Source organism: Melozone crissalis, unplaced genomic scaffold, assembly GCF_028551555.1.
Source record: "Melozone crissalis strain CALT ecotype California unplaced genomic scaffold, PUWL_Pcris_2 ptg000187l_1, whole genome shotgun sequence".
NCBI classification, from domain to species: Eukaryota; Metazoa; Chordata; class Aves; order Passeriformes; family Passerellidae; genus Melozone; species Melozone crissalis.
Genome location: NW_026535952.1, coordinates 2,107,968 through 2,132,512, shown reverse-complemented (window position 1 = coordinate 2,132,512; position 24,545 = coordinate 2,107,968). Strand labels below are relative to the sequence as shown.

The 24,545-nt window shown below is 46.0% G+C and overlaps 1 protein-coding gene and 1 long non-coding RNA gene across 5 annotated transcripts in view; both read right to left on the bottom strand.

The window, feature by feature from the left end:
• Positions 1 to 24,545, bottom strand: part of LOC128948978 (uncharacterized) — a 517,990-nt gene that overhangs the window by 159,895 nt on the left and 333,550 nt on the right. The window lies entirely within an intron of this gene.
• Positions 1 to 24,545, bottom strand: part of RUNX1 (RUNX family transcription factor 1) — a 90,465-nt gene that overhangs the window by 36,838 nt on the left and 29,082 nt on the right. For all 4 annotated transcript variants that reach the window (XM_054293739.1, XM_054293736.1, XM_054293738.1 and 1 more), the window contains exon 4: positions 3,491 to 3,682. In XM_054293739.1, the coding sequence (XP_054149714.1) occupies positions 3,491 to 3,682 (192 nt within the window). The remainder of the gene's footprint in view (positions 1 to 3,490; positions 3,683 to 24,545) is intronic.

Sequence of the window (24,545 nt, the reverse complement as noted above, 5' to 3'; positions counted from 1 at the left end):
GGATTGGGCTTGGAGCAGCCTGGGATAGTGGAAGGTGTCCCTGCCCATGGTTTGGGTTGAAAATAAATGATCTTTAAGGTCCTTTCCAATCCAAACCATTCCCTGATTCTGTGATTATCAAAAGTACCCCAGACCCATCAGATTTGCAGTAAGTCCACTAAGCCACAGACCTTCCAAGCCCTGGGAATAAAGGAAAGTTCCAAGAGTTGCCTGAGGTGAGTGATAACCTTTCCTGCCTGCAGGAAGGAGCACCCTGCTCTCAGAAAGAAATCCCAAAATAAGAACTATTCCCAATTCACTGTAACTATTCCTCTCCAAAATCCCAGCAGAGAGCCTTGACTGAGCCCATTTCCTTCTGGTTGGAAAAAGAGATGAATACTCTGTTAGGAGCAGCACCTGCTAAAACCAACACTCTCCACTTTTTTGGGTCCATCTCCCCATGAATCTGCATTTTGATAGTGCTCAGTGACCTGACCCACTGCCCAAATTTCAGCAGGAATTTTAACAGGGACAGGCTCAGCTCCAGGAGATGCCAGATAAGATTCCAAGCTGGATAACTCGGTTTCATCCGAGCCTGGGAGGAAATCAGACTCCTGAGTGACCCTTTTGCAGGTTTTCATTCCAACAAAACCCCCTGGAAAACCACCAGCCACAGAAACACCTGCAAGGCAGCCTGTCCTAGGAAAGCCTCAGCACTCAGAGGAAATTTTGGGAGCATGGAGAATTTTGCAAAGCTCTCTTTGCTACTGCCTTCCTGGGAAAGGTCAAAGCATTTCCCTCTCTCTCCAGCACCCTCATGGACAAATGTCCATTGGGAAATACACCTGAAACAAGTCCTGGCTTTGCAAGACAAACATTGGTTCTGCAGGCAGAGGCAAACAAAACCCATGAGCTGGGCTGACACTGGGAAGACACAGAACAGGCCCCTTAAAACTGCCAGGCTTCCCAACATCCAAACATCCATTGGGAAGCTCCTTTTTTCACTGCTCAAAGGCTCTCATGTGTCAAAAATCTCCAAGGAGAGCCCCAAAGAGATGGAAGCACAGTGGGGCCATGAGCCAGTGTAGGCCATGGGGTGGGGGAATGGAGAGAGGATTAGAATGGACTTCTTAAAACATCCCCAGATTGAACCATCCAGGCTTCCCAAAATTCAAACATCCATGAAAAAGCTCCCATTTTCACTCCTTAAAGACTCTTGTGTCAAAGATCTCCAAGGAGAGCCCCAAAGAGATGGAATCTCAGCAGGGCCGTGAGCCCCCACAGGCTGCAGGGATGGAGGTGGGCGAGCGGAGGGAGGATTAGAATGGACATCTTAAAACATTCCCAAATTCAAACATCCAGGCTTCCCAAATCCAAACATCCATGAAAAAAGCTCCTCTTTTCACTCCTCAAAGACTCTCATGTGTCAAAAATCTCCAAGGAGAGCCTAAAAGAAGTGGAAGCAGAGCAGGGCTGCAATGCCCTGTAGGCCAGGGGTAGAGGAATAGAACAGACTCCTTAAAACCTGCCAGGATTCCCCAAATCCAAACACCAATGGAAAAGCTCCTCTTTTCACTCCTCAAAGACTCTCATGTGTCAAAAATCTCCAAGGAGAGTCCCAAAGAGATGGAAGCACAATGGGGCCATGAGCCTCTGTAGGCCATGGGGTGGGGGAATGGAGAGAGGATTAGAATGGTCTTCTTAAAACATCCCCAAATTCAACCATCCAGGCTTCCCCAAATCCAAACATCCATGATAAAGCTCCTCTTTTCACTCCTTAAATACTGTCATATGTCAAAAATCTCCAAGGGGAGCCCCAGAGATGGAACCACAGTGGGGCCATGAGCTCCTGTAGGCTGCAGGGATGGAGGTGGGCAAGCAGGGGGAGGACTAGAATGGACCTGCTAAAACCTGCCAGGCTTCCCAAATTCCCAAATTCAACCATCCAGGCTTCCCAAAATCCAAGCATTCATTTGGAAGCCCCTCTTTTCACTCCTCAAAGGCTCTCACATGTCAAGGATCTCCAAGGAGAGCCTAAAAGAAGTGGAAGCAGAGCAGGGCTGCAATCCCCCATAGGCCAAAGGATAGAGGACTAGAATGGACTTCTTAAAAGCTGCCAGGATTCCCCAAATCCAAACACCGACGGAAAAGCTCCTCTTTTTAGTCCTCAAAGACTCTCATGTGTCAAAAATCTCCAAGGAGAGCCCCAAAGAGACGGAAGCACAGTGGGGCCATGAGCCTGTGTAGGCCATGGGGTGGGGGAATGGAGAGAGGATTAGAATGGACTTCTTAAAACATCCCCAAATTGAACCGTCCAGGCTTCCCAAAATTCAAACATCCATGAAAAAGCTCCCATTTTCACTCCTTAAAGACTCTTGTGTCAAAGATCTCCAAGGAGAGCCCCAAAGAGATGGAATCTCAGCAGGGCCGTGAGCCCCCACAGGCTGCAGGGATGGAGGTGGGCGAGCGGGGGGAGGATTAGAATGGACATCTTAAAACATTCCCAAATTCAAACATCCAGGCTTCCGAAATCCAAACATCCATGAAAAAAGCTCCTCTTTTCACTCCTCAAAGACTCTCATGTGTCAAAAATCTCCAAGGAGAGCCCCAAAGAGATGGAAGCACAATGGGGCCATGAGCCTGTGTAGGCCATGGGGTGGGGGAATGGAGAGAGGATTAGAATGGTCTTCTTAAAACATCCCCAAATTGAACTGTCCAGGCTTCCCAAAATTCAAACATCCATGAAAAAGCTCCTCTTTTCACTCCTTAAAGACTCTTGTGTCAAAGATCTCCAAGGAGAGCCCCAAAGAGATGGAAGCCCAGCAGGGCCGTGAGCCCCCACAGGCTGCAGGGATGGAGGTGGGCGAGCAGGGGGAGGATTAGAATGGACATCTTAAAACATCCCCAAATTCCCAAATTCAACCATCCAGGCTTCCCAAAAATCCAAACATCCATGAAAAAGCTCCCATTTTCACTCCTTAAAGACTCTCATGTGTCTCTCTCACCTGTCAAAGATCCAAAGATCTGCAAGGAGTGCTCCAAAGAGATGGAAGCACAGTGGGGCCATGAGCCTGTGTAGGCTGCGGGGTGGAGGTGGGCGAGCGGAGGGAGGAAAAGAATGGACATCTTAAAACATCCCCAAATTCCTAAATTCAAACATCCAAGCTTTCAAAAATCCAAACATCCATTGGGAAGCCCCTCTTTTCACTCCTCAAAGGCTCTCACATTTCGAGGATATCCAAGGAAAGCCAAGAAGAAGTGGAAGCAGAGCAAGGCTGTGAGCCCCCGAAGGCCACAGCATGGAGGACTAGAATGGACTCCTTAAAATCTGCCAGGCTTCCCAAAATCCAAATATCCATGAAAAATCTCCTCTTTCCACTCCTTAAAGACTCTCATGTGTCAAAGATCTCCTAGGAGAGCCCCAAAGAGATGGAACCACAGAGGGGCCGTGAGCCCGCGTAGGCCGCAGGGATGGAGGTGGGCGAGCGGGGGGAGGATTTTGGGTACTTACCCTGAATCTGACTCTGAGGCTGAGGGTTAAAAGCTGTGCTGTGGTTCAAGGAGGCTCGAGGGTTGGGTGTGGGGGCTGGGTGGTGTGGGCTGACCCTCATGGCCGTGCGACGCAACTGCTCCAGCTCGCTCAGGCGCTCAGAAAAGGACAAGCTGCCGGGCTTTGTCTGCTCATCTATTTTCTGACGATGTCCTAGTGTGGGAGGGGGGGGAAAAAGATCAGAAAAGCTCACTTGGTACATGAGGTCGGTTGGTTTTGGTTTATTTTAAATTTTTTTCCCTGGTTTTTGCAACCCCTGATCTGCTGGTGAATGTCCTAACCTGGGACTGTCTGAAATGAAAGCGAAATTATCTCTAAAGCTTTGCAGTCTTATTGTGGGGCAGCCTGAGAGGTGCCCAGGGCTGAAGAACCAGAGCCACTGAAAATTTCAGGGTCTTTCTACCCTTCCTGTGGTTTCTAAAAGGAGGAAACGGCCCCTGTGCTAAACCTGCACTGGGATAACTCCTCAAAAATTCCATCCCAGATTGTCACCAGGCACCACAACCAGACAAGTGCTACAGGGCTGAAAAATAACAAACCAAATCAAATCCTGCTTTTGGGTTCTTTTGCAATGGTTTTATGGACAGGAATGGGAAATGAAAACCAGCAGAACTGGAACTGGGATAATGAGGTTTCTCTTGGCGCCACTGGGAGCTCCAGGAATGTGAGGTCCCACCACACACATCTCCAAGGGGGGAAATACTGAATTTTGAGGATCAGCAGGGCACAGAGGACTTGGGCACGTCCCTGTGGGAATTACAGGGTCCAGCACTTCCCACAGCAGTCCTTGGAGCACAGTCCCCATGGAGCTCCAGGCCTGGGAGGGGACAGGGAAGGTCCCAGAGAGCCAGGACAGCATTGGAACACATCTAGAATCAGCTGGAAGGACTGAGGTGACACATTTCATTTTTCCACTGTCCCAGGCTGCTCCCAACCCCAGTGTCTGACCTGGCCTTGGGCACTGCCAGGGATCCAGGGATGGAATTCCATCCCAGCCCCTGCCCACCCTGCCAGGGAACAATTCCTCATTGCCAGGATCCCACCCAGCCCTGCCCTCTGGCACTGGCAGCCATTCCCTGTGTGCTGTCCCTGCATCCCCTGGCCATTGTCTCTCTCCAGCTTTCCTGGGGCTCCTCCAGGCCCTGCAAGGCCACCCTGAGCTCAGCCCAAAGCTTCTCCTGTGCAGGTGAACAATGCCAGCTGTGCCAACCTTTTCCAAGGTCCCAGCCCTGAGGCTGCCAGAGCTCCAGGAGCTTTTGGACAGCACTGCCGGGGATGCCCAGGGTGGGGTTGTTGGGGGTCTGGGCAGGGCCAGGGGTGGCACTGGAAGATCCTTGTGGGTCCCTTCCCACTCAGGACACTCCATGGTTCTATTCTATGATTCCATGATTTCTGCACATTGCATTTGTCTCAGGACATCAGCTGCCTCATGGATCTTTGTGCTTTGTCTTTTGTCCTTCTCTCCATTGGACCCTGCTGTCCTGCCAGGAATGCAGCCCAAATCTCCAGCCCAGAGGTCAAACATCTTCATTTTTCTACTTGTTCCCTTGAAGAAACAGGGGAACTTGTGACAAGAAAAGGGGGAATGGCCTTAAGGTAAAGGGAGGCAGGGCTGGATGGGATCTTGGGAATGAGGAATTGTTCCCTGGCAGGGTGGGCAGGGCTGGGATGGAATTCCCAGAGCAGCTGTGGCTGCCCCTGGATCCCTGGCAGTGCCCAAGGCCAGGTTGGACACTGAGGCTGGGAGCAGCCTGGGACAGTGGAAGGTGTCCCTGTCATGGCAGGGAATGGAATGAGATAATATTTAAGGTCTTTTCCACCCCAAACCATTCTGTGATTACATAAAAAGTAGGCATTATTTTATTTTTTTATTCACTATTCCTTATTCCACACTCCCTCCCTTAACTTTGAATCCATAAACATTTCTAAAAATCCCTCTCTCAATGTTGAAGATCACTGAATAAGCAACAAAAAGTTCTCTGCAGAGCCCTGTAGGCCCCTTCCTCCACAGAGAGCTCTTTCAAGCCACCCTGACAGCTCAATCAAGACACAGGCCCATTTTATGCACTAAAAGGAAAATGTGCATTTAAAAGCAGTTCCCAGTAGCTGCATTTCTAAAATTAAATTTTATAACTCGTCTTATGGTTCCAAATCTCAGTGGCTCGGCATTTCTTCCCCTTGCCAGGCCCTTTGGCACAGCTTGAACTGTCTCAGATTCCACACTGTGCTGTAAATTATCCCAAGGGGAGGGGGAGGAATTAAAATATAAAAAGACATATTATATAGCAGTGGTTTCATCATTAAAGAGAGCCATTAGGGCTTAAAAAAAAAAATAAAATAGAAATAAAAAAGGAGGGGAGAAGGGAAGACAGATGAAAAGGACTTTTAAAAGGACTTTTATCTGCCATTCTGGTTGGTCGGGAGCAAATGCTGCATTTGTCAGCAGAGAGAAGCTGGAAGTTCCTCCAGCCTTGGGCTCCTGACCCTGGATGTGAATGCCAACACGTGGAGTCACACAAGATGTGTAAAATACCTCATCCATGGGGATTATTTTAAGCTCCAGCAGGATCAACCCAGGGCTGGCAGAGCCAAGAGCCGCATCCTTCCAAGTGCAGCCCCACGCTGGCTTTTATTCCTGATTTCAGATCCTCCCCAGACTTCTCCTGCTTTGAAAGGAGAGCAGGAAGGCCAAGCTCGATCTCCTGTGCCCTCCCCTTCCCTCCCAGCTCTCCTGACCCTGCAGTGCCAGGCTGCTCCAGGCTGTGGGAGGATCTCTGCCTGTCTGACAGCATCCCAAAGGTTGGAAACGCAGGATCCCAGGGAGTCCCAGCTGTGCCCAGAGCGCTGAGTGCCACCTCTGGTGGGCATCTCCAGGGATGGGCCCTCCAAACCTCCCTGGGCAGCCCATCTGAAGGTTTAACAACCGTTAACAACCCTTTAATGTCCAAAATTCCTCCTGATTTCCATGATATCTTCATACCCTGTGCCCACTGAGCAAAACTTGGACCTCCCCACCCCTCCCTGTGCTGCCCCAGAGCATCAATCTGAATTTTGGGGGTGTTCCAGCCTCCTGTGTGGGCCCTGTTCCACAACCTGGGATTCCCAGGAGTGCAGGGACACAGCCAAGTTCTGCCTCATCCCTTGAATTTGTGGAAATTCCATTTGGGAGAAAGAGAAGCACCAACAGGTTCTTCCTCAGAAGAACTCTGCTGCTTTTATGGCTCCATTTTCATGTTGAGTGGGAAACACTCAGAAGCAAGGCCAGGCAATTGTCACCTCAAGAAGCAGCTCCAAAAGTGCCTCTTTACCCTCCTTATCCCCAGCAAGAAAAAAAAAAATCTATTTATTATTCCTCCTCCTCTGAGTGCACAGAACCTGTTTGGCACCAGAGCTCTGCAGGAGAGAAGTGAAGAAGCGCGTCAGAAAAAAACGTAACAAATATAAATATTTCTCCCAAGCCACTCTCAAAGCACAGGCAGCCCTTTGTGAGGGCGACCTGCATTTTGGTGTTTATTAGCTGGGCTTTGAAGTTCCCCTCTAAACACCTTGCTGGGGCAGACCAAATATCCTCAGCTCACCCCTGGCACGGGCAGCACTGTTATTAACCCTTTTCTGCAGGTGGAAAATGGAATGCCAGAGCAATGAGGTGCCCTGCCCAGGGCCAGGAGGTGACCCTGGGACAGCCACTCTGCCCTGCCAGCCCCGTGAGGTGACCACAAGGCCAGAGCTCCCTTTGCCAGGATGGAAAAGAGCAGCAGGAACGGGGTGTGGAACCTGCTCCCTTTTCCAGGATGGAAAAGAGCAGCAGGAAGGGGTCTGGAAGCTGCTCCCCTCCCTTTTCCAGGATGGAAAAGAGCAGCAGGAAGGGCTCTGGAAGCTGCTCCCCTCCCTTTTCCAGGATGGAAAAGAGCAGCAGGAAGGGGTCTGGAAGCTGCTCCCCTCCCTTTTCCAGGATGGAAAAGAGCAGCAGGAAGGGGGCTGGAAGCTGCTCCCCTCCCTTTTCCAGGATGGAAAAGAGCAGCAGGAAGGGCTCTGGAAGCTGCTCCCCTCCCTTTTCCAGGATGGAAAAGAGCAGCAGGAAGGGGGCTGGAACCTGCTCCCCTCCCTTTTCCAGGATGGAAAAGAGCAGCAGGAAGGGGGCTGGAACCTGCTCCCCTCCCTTTTCCAGGATGGAAAAGAGCAGCAGGAAGGGGTCTGGAAGTTGCTTTGGCTCTGCTGAAGCACTTTGGCCACAAATCTTGATGAAAATCACTCAAACTTGCAGCTGTTGAAGGGAAACCTTGGCACAGAGCTCACATGAGGAGGAACCACTGCCTTCTTGCCCTCCTCGTGTCCCCAGAGATTTCTCACAAGGATTGAGACAGAGAGAAAACCTTATTATTCTTTCTTTTAGTTCCTGTTAATAAATTTCTCTTTACACCCATTTGAAGTTTTAAACCTGCTTTCCCTTTCTCCTAATCCTACCTCAGAACAAAAAATAAATACATTAGGAATTGACCAACACCAAAGCCATCACACTCTTGAACACGTTAACTGAGAAATCTCAAAATCAGTAATATTTCAAATTAACAAACCAAAACCAAAACTCTTTCCCTTTAAGTGTTAACTTCAACTCTTTCTCTTTGGTGTTAACCAACACCAAAGCCACCACACTCTTTAACACACTAGCTGAGAAATCTCAAAATCAGTGAAATCTCATATGAACAAACCAAAACCAAAACTCCTTCTCTTTAGGAGAAAAGAAAAATGAACATTTTCCCCCCTCAGCTTGCAGGGTAATCAATTAGCAGAGAAAAGGATCAATTAACAGAGAAAAGAAAAATGAACATTTTCCCCCCTCAGCTTGCAGGGTCAGTGTTGGGGATGCTGCAATAAACAGGACATGCAGCCAACTTGGCTAAACCACAGGATTTAGGGTCTTTTTCACCTTTTTTTTTTTAGATTTTCCCTTCCAAACGCTGCCTGAGTGAGGTCAGGAGGACTTTTTGCCATGGAATATATTTTTTAATATTTTTTTGAATATTACAAAATGGGAAGGCAGGGCAAGATGAACGTGTTTCCCCTGGGAATGGCAGGGAAATGCATTTTTACAGCCTGGGAGAGCCCTGGAACACTCAGGCCTGGACAGGGGCCAGATTTTGGCATTGGAGATGGGGAAATGACAGCAGCAAATTCCTGCTTCCCTGGGAATGCCAGACTCAGGCTGGGATGCACAAGTGCAGGAAAAGAAACAAAATTTCCTTTAAATTTTCCCTTGAAATTTTGAATTTTCCTTTAATTTTTTTTTAATTTAAAAATTAAAGGCAAAAAAAAAAAATAATTGCAGGCATCCTTAGATCCTTTCAGGTTCAGAGAGACAGAATAGGCCAAGGAACCTTTATTTTCCTTTGAATTTTTGAGTTTTCCTTTATTTTTTTTTTAATTTTTGCAGACATTCTTTCAGGCTCAGAGAGGCAGAATGGGGTAAAGCAGAGGCCAAGAAATCTTTATTTTCCTTTAAAATTTGGAATTTTGGAATTTTCCTTTAATTCTTTTTTATTTTTTAGGAATCCTTAGATCCTTTCAGGCTCAGAGAGGCAGGGTAGGCCAAGGAACCTTCACCTTCCTTTGAAATTTTGAATTTTCCTTTAATTTTTTTTAAAATTTTATTTCTGCATTTGTATATTTTTATTTTATTTATTCTTAGATGCCTTTCAGGTTCAGAGAGGCAGAATAGGCCAAGGAACTTTTATTTTCCTTTGAAATTTTGAATTTTCCTTAAAATTTTTTTGGCAGGAATTCTTAGATGCTTTCAGGCTCGGAGAGGCAGAATTGGGTAAAGGAGAGGCCAAGGAAGTGAAATTGAATTTTTTTGTATTTTTGAAAATCGAAATTTCCCTTTAATTATGTTTTTTTTTTAATTTTTGCAGACATCTTTAGATGCTTTCCGGGTCAGAGAGGCAGAATTGGATAACGCAGAGGATGAGGAAAGGAATTGCTGCTCTCGTCCTTCCAGCTGGAATTTCTGTGGAAAACCAGGACCATTTTCCAAGCAAACACTGCTGGAATGGGTTAATGGATATCCCTGTCCGGGTGGAATCAGGAGATCTTTAGGGTCCTTTCCAAACAAATCCATTCTATGATTTTATGGGGTTTTTTTATCTTTTAATCAAGTTTTTTCCTTTTAACTACGCCACTCTTCTGTCACTTGCTGTCATCCACTCTCATTGTTTTTTGAGAGTTTTTTTTTTAATTTCTCTCCTTTTATTAAAGAATAATAAATAAAATATTATTATTAAAATTATTATTTATCCTTTATCCTACTATTATTTATTATTTATCCTTTTTCTTTCTTCATTTTCCAATTTCAATTATTAAACCATTCTTATCCCAACCCATGGGGTTTTTTTTTTCCCAATTCCCCATCCCACGAGGGAAGGTTGGAGGTCAGTGTGGTTTTAAACCAAAACAGGGGAGTTTAACTAAGCTGAGCCTTTGTCCCCGAATTCTTCCCCTTCTCTCCATTTTTCCCGTGTGGAAAAGGAAATTTCACACCCAAAAATGGGATTATTCCCAGGAAAATGCAGAGTCTGGCCAGGCTTTAACCAAAGGAAGGAGTGAGTTTAAATAAACTTGTTTGCCTTAGAGGCACTCTGGATCTTGATTCAAACATCCCCTCTTTTCAGGGCTGGTTTTATTCAGGTTTGGTCCAGCTTTAGTGGGGTAAAAAAATCACCAAAATTCCATTGTGTCCATTAATAAAGTGCTGAACACTGTTCTGTGTCTTGGGGCTAAAATTAATGCGATTATTTTGTATAATGATGAGAGGAAATGTGCTCACTCATATCGTTCTAGGAAGTGAATGCACTGTGTTTAATGCAAAAAATAATATTATAAGTAATATATAATGTAATATAATGTAATATAATATAATATAATATAATATAATATAATATAATATAATATAATATAATATAATATAATATATCATATCATTTGTCAGGGACAAATTATAAATATTATTATTTTTTGCAATATAAATTCTTGTTAAACAATGAATTCTTCACCCACAGAAGTGTTCAAGGCCAGGGCTTGGAGCAACCTGAGATTGTGGAAGGTGTCAATCACCTGAATTTAATTTGCAATAAGCTGAGAGAGCCCAAATTGACCAAGTGATGTGTAAAATAATTGATAATCGTAATTAAATGTGCAAAAGGCCAAGAAGGAGTGGGATTGTTCAGCCTGGAGAGGAGAAGCTTTGGGGTGACCTCAGGGTGGCCTTGCAGGGCCTGAAGGATCCACAGGAACATGGAGAGAGACAATTTCCAACCCAATTTTGTGTTTCTATTAATTAAAATATAACACTTCTATATGGTTACCAAGCTGAGAAAGCCTTTAAAACAGAAATGCTTTCAACTATAATGCAAAAAAAAGCATGATTATTTTGCTAACAATGCTTAGACATTGCTTTCCTCTGAGTCAGAGATGAAATTCTTGGCCAACCCTTTTTCCCTGAGCTTCTCTCAGAAGGATTAGCTCAGTGCCAGAGCTCACCAACCTTTCCTCCATCAATTAAAAATAATATAAAAACCCTCTAAAAACAGAATTAGACCCAAATCTGATTGCTGTGCTGAGCACAAATCAGGCAGGCAGAGTTTGGAGGAGATTCACCAGTGTGGTGGTTTTGGTTTGTTAATTTGAAATATTACTGATTTTGAGATTAATTTATAATTAATGTATTAAAGAGTGTAGTGGGTTTTGTGTTGGTTAATTCCTAATGTATTTATTTTTTGTTGTGAGGTAGGATTAGGAGAAAGGCAAAGCAGGCTTAAAACTTTAAAAGGGTATAAAGAGAAATTTATTAACAGTAACTAAAAGAAAGAGTAATAAGACTTAGAACAAAATCCTTAGAACACTTCTGCTCCCCCTATAACTTTTTCATGGACAATGTAAAGAAACAAAACCTAAAATTTCAGTCAGTTTACTGCCTCTAGAATAGTTTTTCTTCAGTTTACTTCTTATTAATATTATGGAGACTTCTCTACAAGAAAAAATCATTTTCAAAACCATAACATTCAGCAATCACATTTTTTTTCCCTGTTTTTTTTTGAAGTGCTGGATAGCACGAGCCTCATTTCCAGACGTGGAACATGGTGGCAGTCAGGAGATTCTAATATTATATATGAGAATATATATATTGTAAATTATTCTATATTCTATATTCTATGTTATATATTCTAAGATATATGTTATATATTCTATGTTATATATTATATATTATACATTATATATTTTACATTAAATATTACATATTCTGTGCTATATATTAAATATATTATGTCATATATAATATGTTATGCATTATATATTGTATATTGTACATTATATATTATAAATTATATTATGTATAATGTATTATATATTATATATTATATATTATATATTATATATTATATATTATAAATTATATTATGTATAATATATTATATATTATATATTATATATTATATATTATATATTATATATTATATATTATATATTATATATTATATATTACATTCTCATGGCCTATCTGTAATGAGCAGCAGGAGCAGTGCTGGGTTGGCAATGTGGGAATGAGGCCCTGACTCCATGGCCAGGCTGATCCAGAGGAGCTCTGGGACACTGGGAAACCCTTCCAGGCAAATTCTCTTCTCAGTTCCCCTGCAAAGCTCACCCTGGCTGGAATTGCTCCTCCCTTGGAATACCTGCAGCTAAAATGATGTTTATGGTCCAATCCTAAGCTCAGCATTTCAATTTTCCACCAAGTGATCCCATTTTTTTGGGGGGCAGTGACACCAAGAAGGTGAACCAGGATTTACAGATTCCTGCTCTCCCTATTTTACCTGGGGAAACCCCAGGGAGCTCCTTGCACCTCCTTTGGAAGTCCTGGATTTTTCTCCCTATGTGTTTTAACAGTAATTACACAATATGTTGACAAGATATTTTTGCTTAGCTCTTCTTTTTAAAATAATTTAAAAATTATTTTCGATTTTTTTGAACACAGGTAGAGGAAAATTTGTAAAAAGAAGGAATTCTGTCCCAGGACAAACCAGAGTAGGTGGGAGGGCCCAGATCAAGACCCTCTTGCCTGATATATTCAAGAAAATGAGCTTCAGCTCGCAGAATCCCAGAATTTTCAGGACTTCTGGAGCTGCCCCAGTCCAGGCAGGGCCACCTGGAGCAGCTGACACACAAACACATCCAGGTGGCTCTGGAATATCTCCAGAGATGGAGACTCCACACCCTCCTTGGGCTTCCAATTTCCAATTTTCTGCTCTAATTCCAGGCTGGGAGCCCTTTCCATCACTGAAACTTGGCCCAGTAGTGTCAGCAGAGCTTTGGGGGGAACATTCCTGGGAAAAAGGACAAGTGGAGGCTCTGCTTTCCCTCTGTACACAGACCTTCAGGGTGCCTCCCACTCTTTCCCTCCTCCTGATGAACACACAAAATCCTCAGGTCTATCCCGAGCTCCCAAACCCGCAAAAACAATCCTGACACATTTCTGAATGGGGCAGGAATTTTTCCTCCTCTCCCCCAGCTCTGCTGCTGAGGCCTGTGAGGTACAAGCAGCAAAGGACAAGTGAATTTCCACTAGAACCACAATTATTTTGGGTAGATCCGCCTCAGCTTCTGCTGAATCTGTGCCCTCTCTCCTGTGGAGGTGTAATTATTGCCTGGAAATAACCCCAGGAATTAGGTCATGGCAGTGAAGTAAAAGTCATGGAGCCTTTGGGTTTGGAGGGAAGAAGTTGATCATGAAATTTAAATCAGTTTGTAAAATTACAACCCTTGCTTTCTTTTCCCCTTCTCCCATCTCAACGCCCAAAACTCCAAGCCCTTGACAATGTTTGAATGAGCCCCGAGCCAAGCATTGCCTTGCCAAAATCCTCTTTTGTTTCTTTTTGGTTTGTATCTTCCCAAAGTGCCCCAGGAATCCCCTCCAGCCACAGCTGAGGCAGCAGAGCTGGAGATTTGTCTGAGGGAGAATGTGCAGGATGAGCCCCAAGCAGCCAAGCACCAGCTCAGGGAGCAACCAAGGAAAAAATAAAATACAGGCACAAAAATCCTCCTCTCTCCAAGGGAAAGCTGCTGAAAACACATGGAATCCTGGAATATCCTGCGTTGGGAGGGATCCACACGGATGATCCAACTCCAATTCTGCCCAGACCCCCAAAAATCCCACCCTGGGCAGCTCCTGGAGCTGTGGCAGCCTCGGGGCCGTGCCCATTCCCTGGGCAGTGCCAGCACCCTCTGGGCAAGAACCTTGCCGTAAAATCCAACCTAAATCCCTACTGGCCCAGCTCCAGCAGGAACTGGCCCCATGGAGCTCTGCCCTCAGTGTCCTCTGCTCCAGCTGGACAATCCCAGTGCCCTCAGCCCTTCCAGACCCTTCCCCACCTTCAGAACCTTCCTGGGACATTCTCCAAGAGCTTTTGATCTTCTGTTGAGACACACAGAACTGCCCCATGACTCCAGGTACAAGAGCAGCCTTTGGGAGAAGGTTCTGTTTCTGCTGGACAGAGACATCACTCAAGCACCTCAATCACTTTTCTGGAGCCCCTCCCTCATCCTGAGTGTCTGAGGTTGGAAATGGGGCTGTGTGTTCCATCCCCACCTGTCAGAGGTGGGGCAGTTCTCTCTGTTCATGGGGCAGTTTTTTCTTTATCTCTCCCACAGCCAATCCTCCTTCCAGGAGATCTCTGCTGTTCATGGGACATTAATTATTAATTATCTCCTGTTCATGGGACATTAATTATTAATTACCTTCTGTCCATGGCCACTGAGTGTCCCTGCAGGGCTGATCCAATCCCAGCATCCCATGGGGAGATGCTCCGCCCAGGGGAGGAGCCAAGCATTCCTGCCTGGATCCAATCTGAGGCGCTGGGACAGCAGAACAGCCTTTGCCCCCTGCATTCCCAGAGGAGCAGCTGCCTCTTCCCCTGGAGCTGCAGAGGAAAACTCCCCCCTTGTGCAGGATCCCTGCTGCAGCAGAGCCACAGCCGGCACTGCAGGAGGGCTGAGCCCCCCTGGGATGGGGCTGGGACACCGCCCTGACACACAGGGGACAGGGCATGGTCTGGCTCTGGCAGTGGTTTGTTTTCTTTTTTCTTTTTTGTACTATTGCGTTTGTGTTTTTAATTTTCCTAGCAAACAACTGTTATTCCTATTCCCATATCTTTGCCTGATAATTTCAAAACGATAATAATTCAGAGGGAGGGAGTTTACATTTTCATTTCAAGGGAGGCTCCTGCCTTCCTTAGCAGACACCTGTTTTTTCAAACCCAGGCACTGAGCAGGAAGAGCCAGGGGTGAGGACATTTGTCACCTGTGCAGTGACTCCAAACAGGGCAGTGGTTGTACAAACAGCAGAGGAATTGCTCAGACAGGAACATTTCATCACAAATGTCTCGAGGCAGTGAAAGGTCCCCATCACTCACCCTCAGCCAGGGCTCAACAAGGCACCTGCACCTGAAAGGTCAGCTCCTGTGCCTCGGTGTTTATATAAACCAGGGCAATTTGGCAACACCAAATTCAATTTACTCCCTGGAGATGCTGGCTGCTCACACTTTGACCATGTGGAGCTTTGCTCCTGCCCGAGAAAAGAGCATAACTGGGGCTGCACACCTCCCTTGAACTTCAGACCTTTGCTTTTACCAAACCCAGTGCCTACCTGGTTTTCCACAGAAATGAGTTTGGCTATTTTAATTTGTTGGTTCCTCCTCTGGACTAACACTCCACTGTGAACTCATAAATTTCACGTGGCTCTGCCTGGGCTTTATTTTAACTTCTGGAACTTTTTTTTGGCTTCCCTGATTTTCTCTGCAGCTGCAGGGAGATATAGTGAGCTACTGTGGAGCCCTGTGAAAGCAGGGCCTCTGAGAAGTTTCCAAAGTGGATACAAGCAGGTTATTCTTTGCCTTGTTTTCCTTGGCTCTGCCCGAGCTGCTCAGGGTGAGTCAAACTGGATTAACTTTCAAGAGGGAAGTGGTGTGGTCAACCCAAACTGTTTGTGGTGAGATTGGGAAGATACGTGGGGCAGGTAATGAGGAACAGCCCGTGGTGCTGGCTGCAGGGAGGAATCAGGCAAACAGAATCCTTAATAATTAAATCAACACTGTCCCATAAATGTTTCTGGTTTGTTTTTTTTTTTTTCCTCCTGACGCTTTATGTGCTGAGAGTTGTGACACAGCCTGGCTTTTGTGGACTGGTCAGCCCCAGAAGGTGGCCTGGTGGATGTGGGGCTTGATGGACTCGAGCTCCAAACTCAAAGGAAGAATAAAGGAACAAAGGTCAGGCACTATTAGAAAAATAAAAATAAAATGTCTCCATGTTTTGTTTATGAGTGGGGAAATTCTTTCTGCTGCCTCCTCCCATTTTTACATGCTGTTCCTAATCTGTTCCATGATTAAGGAAGGCAGGGAAGATGTTCACATCTTTCTGTCTCTTTAGGATGTGTTTAAGTGATTTATGAGGACATAGTGTTCTTGTAGGACAGACAACACCTGCCCTGGTGATTCCAAGCAGAGCTGAGATGGCCTCTCATGGAATCAGGGAATGGTTTGGGTTGGAAGGGACCTTAAAGATCCCTGTCATGGACAGGGATACCATCCACAATCTCACATTATCCCAGTCTGTCCTTGGACACCTTGGATCTATTCAGCTTCTATTCCATCCTCTCTCCACCCTCCCAGGGAACAATTCCTTCCCAATATCCCATCCATCCCTGCTCTCCTTCAGCTTAAAGCCATTCCCTGTGTCCTGCCTTGTGGGAAATCCCTCTGCAGCTCTCCTGGAACCCCTTTAAGCATTGGAAGAACACAATTCCCCCCCAGGCATTCTGTCCCTCCTGCTTTGCACACCCTCACACAGCACAGGCACAGGATGAGCCTGAGTGAGATTTCTCATGAACACTGAGAGAAAATTCATTTCCTCACTGCAATTCCACAGAATCCCAGAATCACTGGATTGGAAGAGACCTTCAGGATCATCAAGTCCAAGCCAGCCCCAACACCCCAACTGAACCCTGGCACCCAGTGCCACATCCAGGCTTTGTTAAACACACCCAGGTGTGGTGACCCCACCACCTCCCAGGCAGAACATTCCAGTATTCCCAAAGAGCAGGAGCACAAATGGAGATGCAAATCAAAGTAAAGCCTTTTTTCTGTTCTTCACCACCATGAAGCAAAAGCCTGTGGTGTTCTGTGTGGGGCTGCAAGGAGGGAATGCTCCAGCTGATAATCCAGGGCAGGCAAAGCTGGGAGGAACTGCAGTGCAGGTGGATTTTTGGCTTGCTCCATATCTATTACTATATTCTAAAACTCCAAACTCTTGAGTTTCCCACCCTGTGATATCACACATTTCTGTTCAAACTCCACCCCTACAATCCCAGCTCTGTCATTCCATTCTGGAAGCTTCTCCAGGGCCTCAGGTCAATGCAGTGTTCTCTTGGGGGTCAGTGCCTGGCAGCACAGAAAGTCTCAAATTCTCAGCAGTCAGAACTTCAACAGATTACCACTCTTTGCTGTTGTATTTCAAGAAGAAAATAGGGGCTGTTCACTGAAAATGCCGTGTACCTTCCTCCAGCCTTTCCCTTATACACGTGGTGTTTTGGGCAACCCATAAATCAGGAATCGCCTCAAAAACTGGGGCTTTAAAAAAGATCCTGCACTGCCAAAATCTTCTTTAGCAAACAGAAGTGTCTGAACCCTCCCTGAGGGGTGGAAGTTTCCCTCTCCCTTCTCCCAGCCCCCTGAGGAGCTGAGGAAGGAGGGATCAGCTCATAGAGAGAAGGAAAACTCTGAAGGAAAACTCATCTGCCACTCCTGAGGGACAGCAGGATTGATGCTCCAACAGCCCAGCTTTGTCAGCAAATCTCCTTCTGGGAAGGGGAAAGGCAAAATAACTCCCTAAAACCCACAATAGGCACCTCCACTCCACGAAATAAATCCCTAAACCCCACAATATGCACCTTATCCAACTCCAGGCCTATCCTTTCCCAGCCCCAGCCTGTGCTTCAAATCTTCTTTTCCCCCATATTTTCCTGTTCCTATGGAAGATGTTCTTGTCCCCAAAGATCTTCATCTTGCTCACTGCTTTTAACAGCTACAAAACCTTTGTAGAGAGAGCATTTGGCAAGAGAAAGTCAGGCCTAGTGAGGCATGCTCAGAAATAATCTACATTCAGCCGATTCTGGCTTTGTCTCAGGTCAGAGCACTTCCCCCTGTTTTCAGCACAGAGACATCAAGGAGGGGCACCAAAATTATTAGGCTGAAAATCATGTTAATGATGAAGGGTGAAAAAAGAGCTGTGTGGGATGAAGTGACTAAGGAAAGGGGTTGAAATAATTTCTGCAGGACTGTGTCAGACTCAGCTTCATTCCTAACCCACAGTGCAGCAGCTCTGGCTTCCCTTGTCCCTGATTTCTCAAGGAAGGAGCTTGGCCTGTCAACACTTCTGTGTTTCATTTAAAAAATCCCCAAAATGATTTGGGAAGCAATTCTACAGGATCTGCTGCACTCCCAGAAGAGCAGTGTTGCCACCAGGTTTCCTGCTCCACATATTTGACCATTGCCTTGAACTAAATAAATTACAAATTCCTGTCTCACATCACCCTCCAGCCTCAGCAGAGACACTGATAAATGCCAGGGAAAATAATCCCTTCCCAAATGGAAAAGGAGTGTCTGCACCATGAATTCTCAAGGATGGGAGTGTTGAAAACCTACTGAGTTGAACTTATTGATAGGACATAAAGGATCCCCACCAGCACTGCTCTGTGCCAGGAATTCCTATGAATTTAACAATCCTTTGTATTGCCAACCAGTTAAATTCCATAAATACATAAAGGGGCTACAAAAATGCTGGAGAGGGATTTTCACCAGGGCATGGAGTGACAGGGAAATGGGGAATGGCTTTCAAGTGTCAGAGAGGAGGGTTAGATGGGATATAAGGAAGAAAAGCTTAGGTTTAGAAAAATTTAGGCTGGAAGAGTGCCAGGAAATAATCACGTTTCAGTTTCATCTCCAGACAAAAGGCCTTGAAACCAAGAATTCCTGTCTTTCCTTCATGAGATCCTTTATCTGTTAGAATTCAGCAATTCATAAGCTTTGTTCAAAATTTAAAAAAAAAAATAAAATGGAAGCATGTATTGGAAAAGAGGTGACTTTGCTTTCATACAGAATTTATACCATGGAATGGTTTGGGTTGGGAGGGACATTAAAGAACAGCCAGTGCCATGGGCAGGGACACCTTCATCTACCCCAGGCTGCTCCAGCCCCAGTGTCCAGCCTGGCCTTGGGCACTGCCAGGGATCCAGGGATGGAATTCCATCCCAGCCCTGCCCGCCCTGCCAGGGAACAATTCCTCATTGCCAAGATCCCACCCAGCCCTGCCCTCTGGCACTGGCAGCCATTCCCTGTGTGCTGTCCCTGCATCCCCTGGCCATTGTCTCTCTCCAGCTTTCCTGGGGCTCCTCCAGGCCCTGCAAGGCCACCCTGAGCTCAGCCCAAAGCTTCTCCTGTGCAGGTGAGCAATGCCAGCTGTGCCAGCCTTTCCTGCCAGCAGAGCTGCTCCATCCCTCTGCCCATCCTGGAGCCTCCTCTGGGCTCTCTGCAGCAGCTCCAGCTCCTCCCTGCGCTGGGACCTCCTTTGTGTCTTTTCTCCTACGTAACTCTCACCCCCTGTATCTCTAGATGAGTGGATCTGAATCCTTCCACTAAAATTTAATCCTAATCCCACCAGTGAAATTTAAATGCTTGGTGTCTTCCAACAATGAAATGGTTCATTTTTTTTCTGGTTTCTAAATTGTTATTTGGTACAATTCAGCCTCAGCTTCCAAAATGAGGCACTTGCAGCAGAAAATGAGCAAGAAAGAAACGCATTAATGTTATTTCAGCCCACTGAAATAATGAAAAGGTTTTTTTGGAGAAGAGTTTGACTTTTGTTATTATTATATTAGGAAAAGATTCTTGGGGTTTCCCTAAAAATGACCTCAGATAGGACAAGATTTCCTTCAGAACAGAACCAGCAGCTCCTTCTCAACTCCTGCTCAGCAAAATATTCCCTCTCTCCACACCCCTCAGCATCTCACCCTTGGATATTTTTTTTCCCCAAAAGTATTTGGGAAAACTACATATCCAACAAGGAATAATCCCATTTAATGCCCATCTTAACTTCAGGCTAAATCCTTGTAGCCTTTTCCTTTCACATCACTTTCAGGCATTTGGGCCGTGAGTGAATTTTTCAGAGCTTTGTAGGTTAACACAATTCAATGAGGAAAAGCAGAAAAAAGCAGTTAAAAGAAGAAAAAAACCTAATTTTTCAGCAGATGTACACAGCAGGTCAAATGGCCTAAGGGAAATATTTAATTTAGGACTCAGACTATTTCTACCAAGTTTCCTAACCAAAAGTATTTTCATCAGGAGCACTACTCTTGATCTGGTTTCTGCTAATGATTTTCCCCATGGACCTCGCTCATAAAAACAGAAATTGCTTTATGAATCATAGAATCAGAGAAGAAAATGATGGGTTAGGTCATCCTGCCCTTCTCCCTGACAGTGCAGCAGGATTTCTTTTCAGAAAAAAAAAAAAAAAAAAAAAAAGAAAAATTTTGAAAATAAGCATTTATTCAGAAGCGGGGAATAAAAATGCTCAGTTCAAAAGAGGTTTTAAAAATCCATAATGAAAGCAGGGGAGGAAGAGCCAGGGTTTTAAGTACCTTGGCTCTCTTTATGAGCTGTGACAATTTGAGAAGTTTTCTCTGGGCAGGCACAGACAGGAATCCAATGGGACAAAAAGGAAAGTGTGGAATTCCCACAAATGGGAATTTATGACAGTTTGGAGGGCAAATTTAGCTGCTGGCCAAAGAGCTGGACATTGCAGCATGGATGATGGCATGTGCAGGAACACAGTGTCCACTGGCCTTTGTGCAAAGGTGGCCCTGTGACAGTGTAATTGTCACCTCTTGTCACCTCCACACATCCCAGAGAGCCCAAGAGCCACAGAATCCCAGGAATGTTGGAAGAGCCCCTCAGGATCACCTTCAGCCCCACCAGCACCACTCCAATCCCTGTCCCCAAGGGCCACATCCAGACTGCTCTGGGACAATTCCAGTGACTCCAAACCTCCCTGGGCAGCTCAGCCCAAGGCCTGGCCACTCTGCCAGGGACAAACTGTTTCTGATCCCTAATCTGAACTTCCCCTGGCCCCTTACACTTATTGGAACCCGGGCTGTCTGAGAACCATCAAAACCATGGAGGAAATGAATCAAAAATGGTTGTTGGAGTTGGTTTTAGGAAATCATTCAAAAACTGTAGTTGGAGTTGGTTTTGGAGCTCAGCAGGTTTGTCTAGATCTCTGGAAGACAGCAGGATCTCAGTTTGTTCCTATTGCTCCCCAGATCTCTGGTGAATCAGGAGAAAACATCTCGGCCTGTTTGGAATTCCTTCAGCTCAACTGACTGAGTGAGTCATGGAACTGGGGGAATGTTCCCAAATATCCATTCCTGAAAGGAAAACACTCCAATCCAGCAGGTTTTGTTTTGGTTCCCATCCCAATCCAAGAAGGCTGAAATCCTTCTAAATCCCTTCAGTCCATGGCAGGCCTGGTTTGACAGGACTCACCACAGATCCAGGCCAATCCATGTCTCCATCAAAGGAATTTAAAAAAAAGTCTGAGTGGTCGTGGCTATGATTTGGAAATCTTTGTGAGAAGTCAAACTGGAGGACTTTAAATCCCACTTAAAAATGAAGGGAGCAAAATAGGATCATTGGAAAAGCTGGGAGAGCTGGGGGTGTTGGGCTTGGGGAGCAGAAGGCTCCAGGCAGAGCTCAGAGGTTCTGAAAAGGAAAGGAGAAGGATTTCTCTGCAGGCAGAGAGTGACAGGAAAAGGGGAATGGTTTTAAAGAGATGGCAGGGTTGGATGGGATTTTGGGAAAGAATTCTTCCCTCAGGGGGGATGAGGCCTTGGGAGAGTGTCCCAGAGCAGCTGTGGCTGCCCCTGGATCCCTGGCAGTGCCCAAGGCCAGGTTGGACACTGGGGCTGGAGCAGCCTGGGACAGTGGGAGGTGTCCCTGCCATGGCAGGGGATGGGATGGGATGGGATTTAAAGTTTCTCCCAACCCAAACCACTCTGGGATTCTGGGATTCTCTGTCTGCTTTTCTTTTTGCAACTGTGATTCCTTCTCCCCTCTGAGCACTTTTCTCACCCTCTGCCCAATCCTCACACCAGGCAAACCTCGTGCCGTGGCTGTTGAGGTTTTGGCCCATCCCATTCCTGGCCTGGTGCATTGTCCTGCGAACTTGGGAAAATCCTTTGGAGACCTGGATTGTGCCTCAGTCCGTCTCCCTTTGGCAGTGCCAGCACACAGGGAATGGCTCCCAGTGCCAGAGGGCAGGGCTGGGTGGGATCTTGGCAATGAGGAATTGTTCCCTGGCAGGGTGGGCAGGACTGGGATGGAATTCCATCCCTGGATCCCTGGCAGTGCCCAAGGCCAGGCTGGGCACTGGGGCTGGGAGCAGTGGAAGGTGTCCCTGCCATGGCAGGGGTGGAGCTGGATGAGCTTTAATCCCTTCCATCCCAAACCATTCCATGATCCCACAATCCCTTTGTGCTGTGTCATGAATGACTCAGCAGTAACAAAGCTGTGAATTCTGAGCCCAGCCTTTCCTGGTGAGATGCCTCAAAGCTCCCTCACTGTGCAGTTCATTTGCCTAAAACTTGGGCTATGAATTCCAGGGAAGCCTTTGCATGCATCTGGGTTGGGCAGATCCCAGCGCTGCTTCCGTGTGGATCCTATCTCCACTTCCTCCTTAAAATGCAGAATCTCATTAAATATTAACTCTTCTACCAACTGAAGAATTGATTTCCAACAGAAGGTTTGCCTGCAGGAGGATTTGGTTTCAAGCAGATGCATATTCAAAGAACTAAAGTTTATTCATTGTCTGCAAACTGCAAGCATGCCCAGGTAATTGAATATACAAATCTGGATTTTACATATGCAAATATCTTTTTTATGTGCGCAGCTGCCTGGTTCACTGAGGATATTTTTCAGGGGCAATTCAACCACAATTTAAATAAAAATACCCAAACAACAAACCAAAGAAATAAGAATAAATAAATAAATAAGAAGCCTTACTCTAACAGGCTATTTGTTTTAAGGCCTGTCTTCAAATCCAAAAAAAGAGAGATTTTTCCAATAAAAATGTGGATCATGATGCAACTCAGGTAAGTGAAGGCTCCAGAAGAAAACCTGAGTTTTCTAAGCTATTTTAGCTGAAGTATGAAACATTTCTTTCCTGGTTAAGCAGCCCCAAGCTGTAAGTCTCATTCCCTGGAGGGTGTTTGAGTCCTGCTGCTCTGTTCTCCCGGGACAATTCCACTTAAGCAACATCCAGAGCTTCTGCCAAGAGTGTGGGAGGGGTGCAAGAAACTCATCCCAAACCTCAATTTACATTTTGATAACAATATGCAAATGCCCTCTTGGGGTGGTGACTGAGGCCAAGATTGCCTCTGATGAGCAGAGGGATGGAGCAGCTCTGCTGGCAGGAAAGGCTGGCACAGCTGGCATTGCTCACCTGCACAGGAGAAGCTTTGGGCTGAGCTCAGGGCGGCCTTGCAGGGCCTGGAGGAGCCCCAGGAAAGCTGGAGAGAGACAATGGCCAGGGGATGCAGGGACAGCACACAGGGAATGGCTGCCAGTGCCAGAGGGCAGGGCTGGGTGGGATCCTGGCAATGAGGAATTGTTCCCTGGCAGGGTGGGCAGGGCTGGCATGGAATTCCATCCCTGGATCCCTGGCAGTGCTCAAGGCCAGGCTGGACACTGGGGCTGGAGCAGCCTGGGACAGTGGGAGGTGTCTGGGGTGGAATGAAATGATCTTTAAGATCCCTTCCACACCAAATCATTCCCTGATTCTGTGATGTCTCCTTGCACATCTGCTCCACCCTCACTCCATCTCACCCAGACAGAAGTGTTTGCCCTCAGCGCCTGAACAAAACAACACCCCGTGTGCAGGGCCTGGGCATTCCCTGGCAACATCAAATCCTTCAGATCCTAATTGTGCTTTAGTCTTTTGAAAAAGGGAAGAGAGAAAGAGAGAGAGAAGGAAAGAAAGGAAAGAAAGGAAAGAAGGAGGGAGGGAGGGAGGGAGGGAAGGAAGTGGCGGAAGGAAGTGGCGGAAGGAAGTGGCGGAAGGAAGTGGCGGAAGGAAGTGGCGGAAGGAAGGAAGGAAGGAAGGAAGGAAGGAAGGAAGGAAGGAAGGAAGGAAGGAAGGGAGAAAGGGAGAGAGAGAGAGAGAGAGAGACAAAGAAAGAAAGAAAGAAAGAAAGAAAGAAAGAAAGAAAGAAAGAAAGAAAAAGAAAGAAAGAAAGAAAGAAAGAAAAAGAAAGAAAGAAAGAAAGAAAGAAAGAAAGAAAAAGAAAGAAAGAAAGAAAGAAAGGAAGGAAGGAAGGAAGTGGCAGAAGGAAGTGGCGGAAGGAAGTGGCGGAAGGAAGGAAGTGGCGGAAGGAAGTGGCGGAAGGAAGGAAGGAAGGAAGGAAGGAAGGAAGGAAGGAAGGAAGGAAGGAAGGAAGGAAGGAAGTGGCGGAAGGAAGGAAGGAAGGAAGGAAGGAAGGAAGGAAGGAAGGAAGGAAGGAAGGAAGAAAGAAAGAAAGAAAGAAAGAAAGAAAGAAAGAAAGAAAGAAAGAAAGAAAGAAAGAAAGAAAGAAAGGAAGGAAGGAAGGAAGGAAGGAAGGAAGGAAGGAAGGAAGGAAGGAAGGAAGGAAGTGGCGGAAGGAAGTGGCGGAAGGAAGTGGCGGAAGGAAGGAAGGAAGGAAGGAAGTGGCGGAAGGAAGGAAGGAAGGAAGGAAGGAAGGAAGGAAGGAAGGAAGGAAGGAAGGAAGGAAGGAAGGAAGGAAGGAAGAAAGGAAGAAAGAAAGAGAAAGAAAGAAAGAAAGAGAAAGAAAGAAAGAAAGAAGAAAGATAGATTTGCTGTCTGTGCAGATCAATGGTTTCACCCAAGC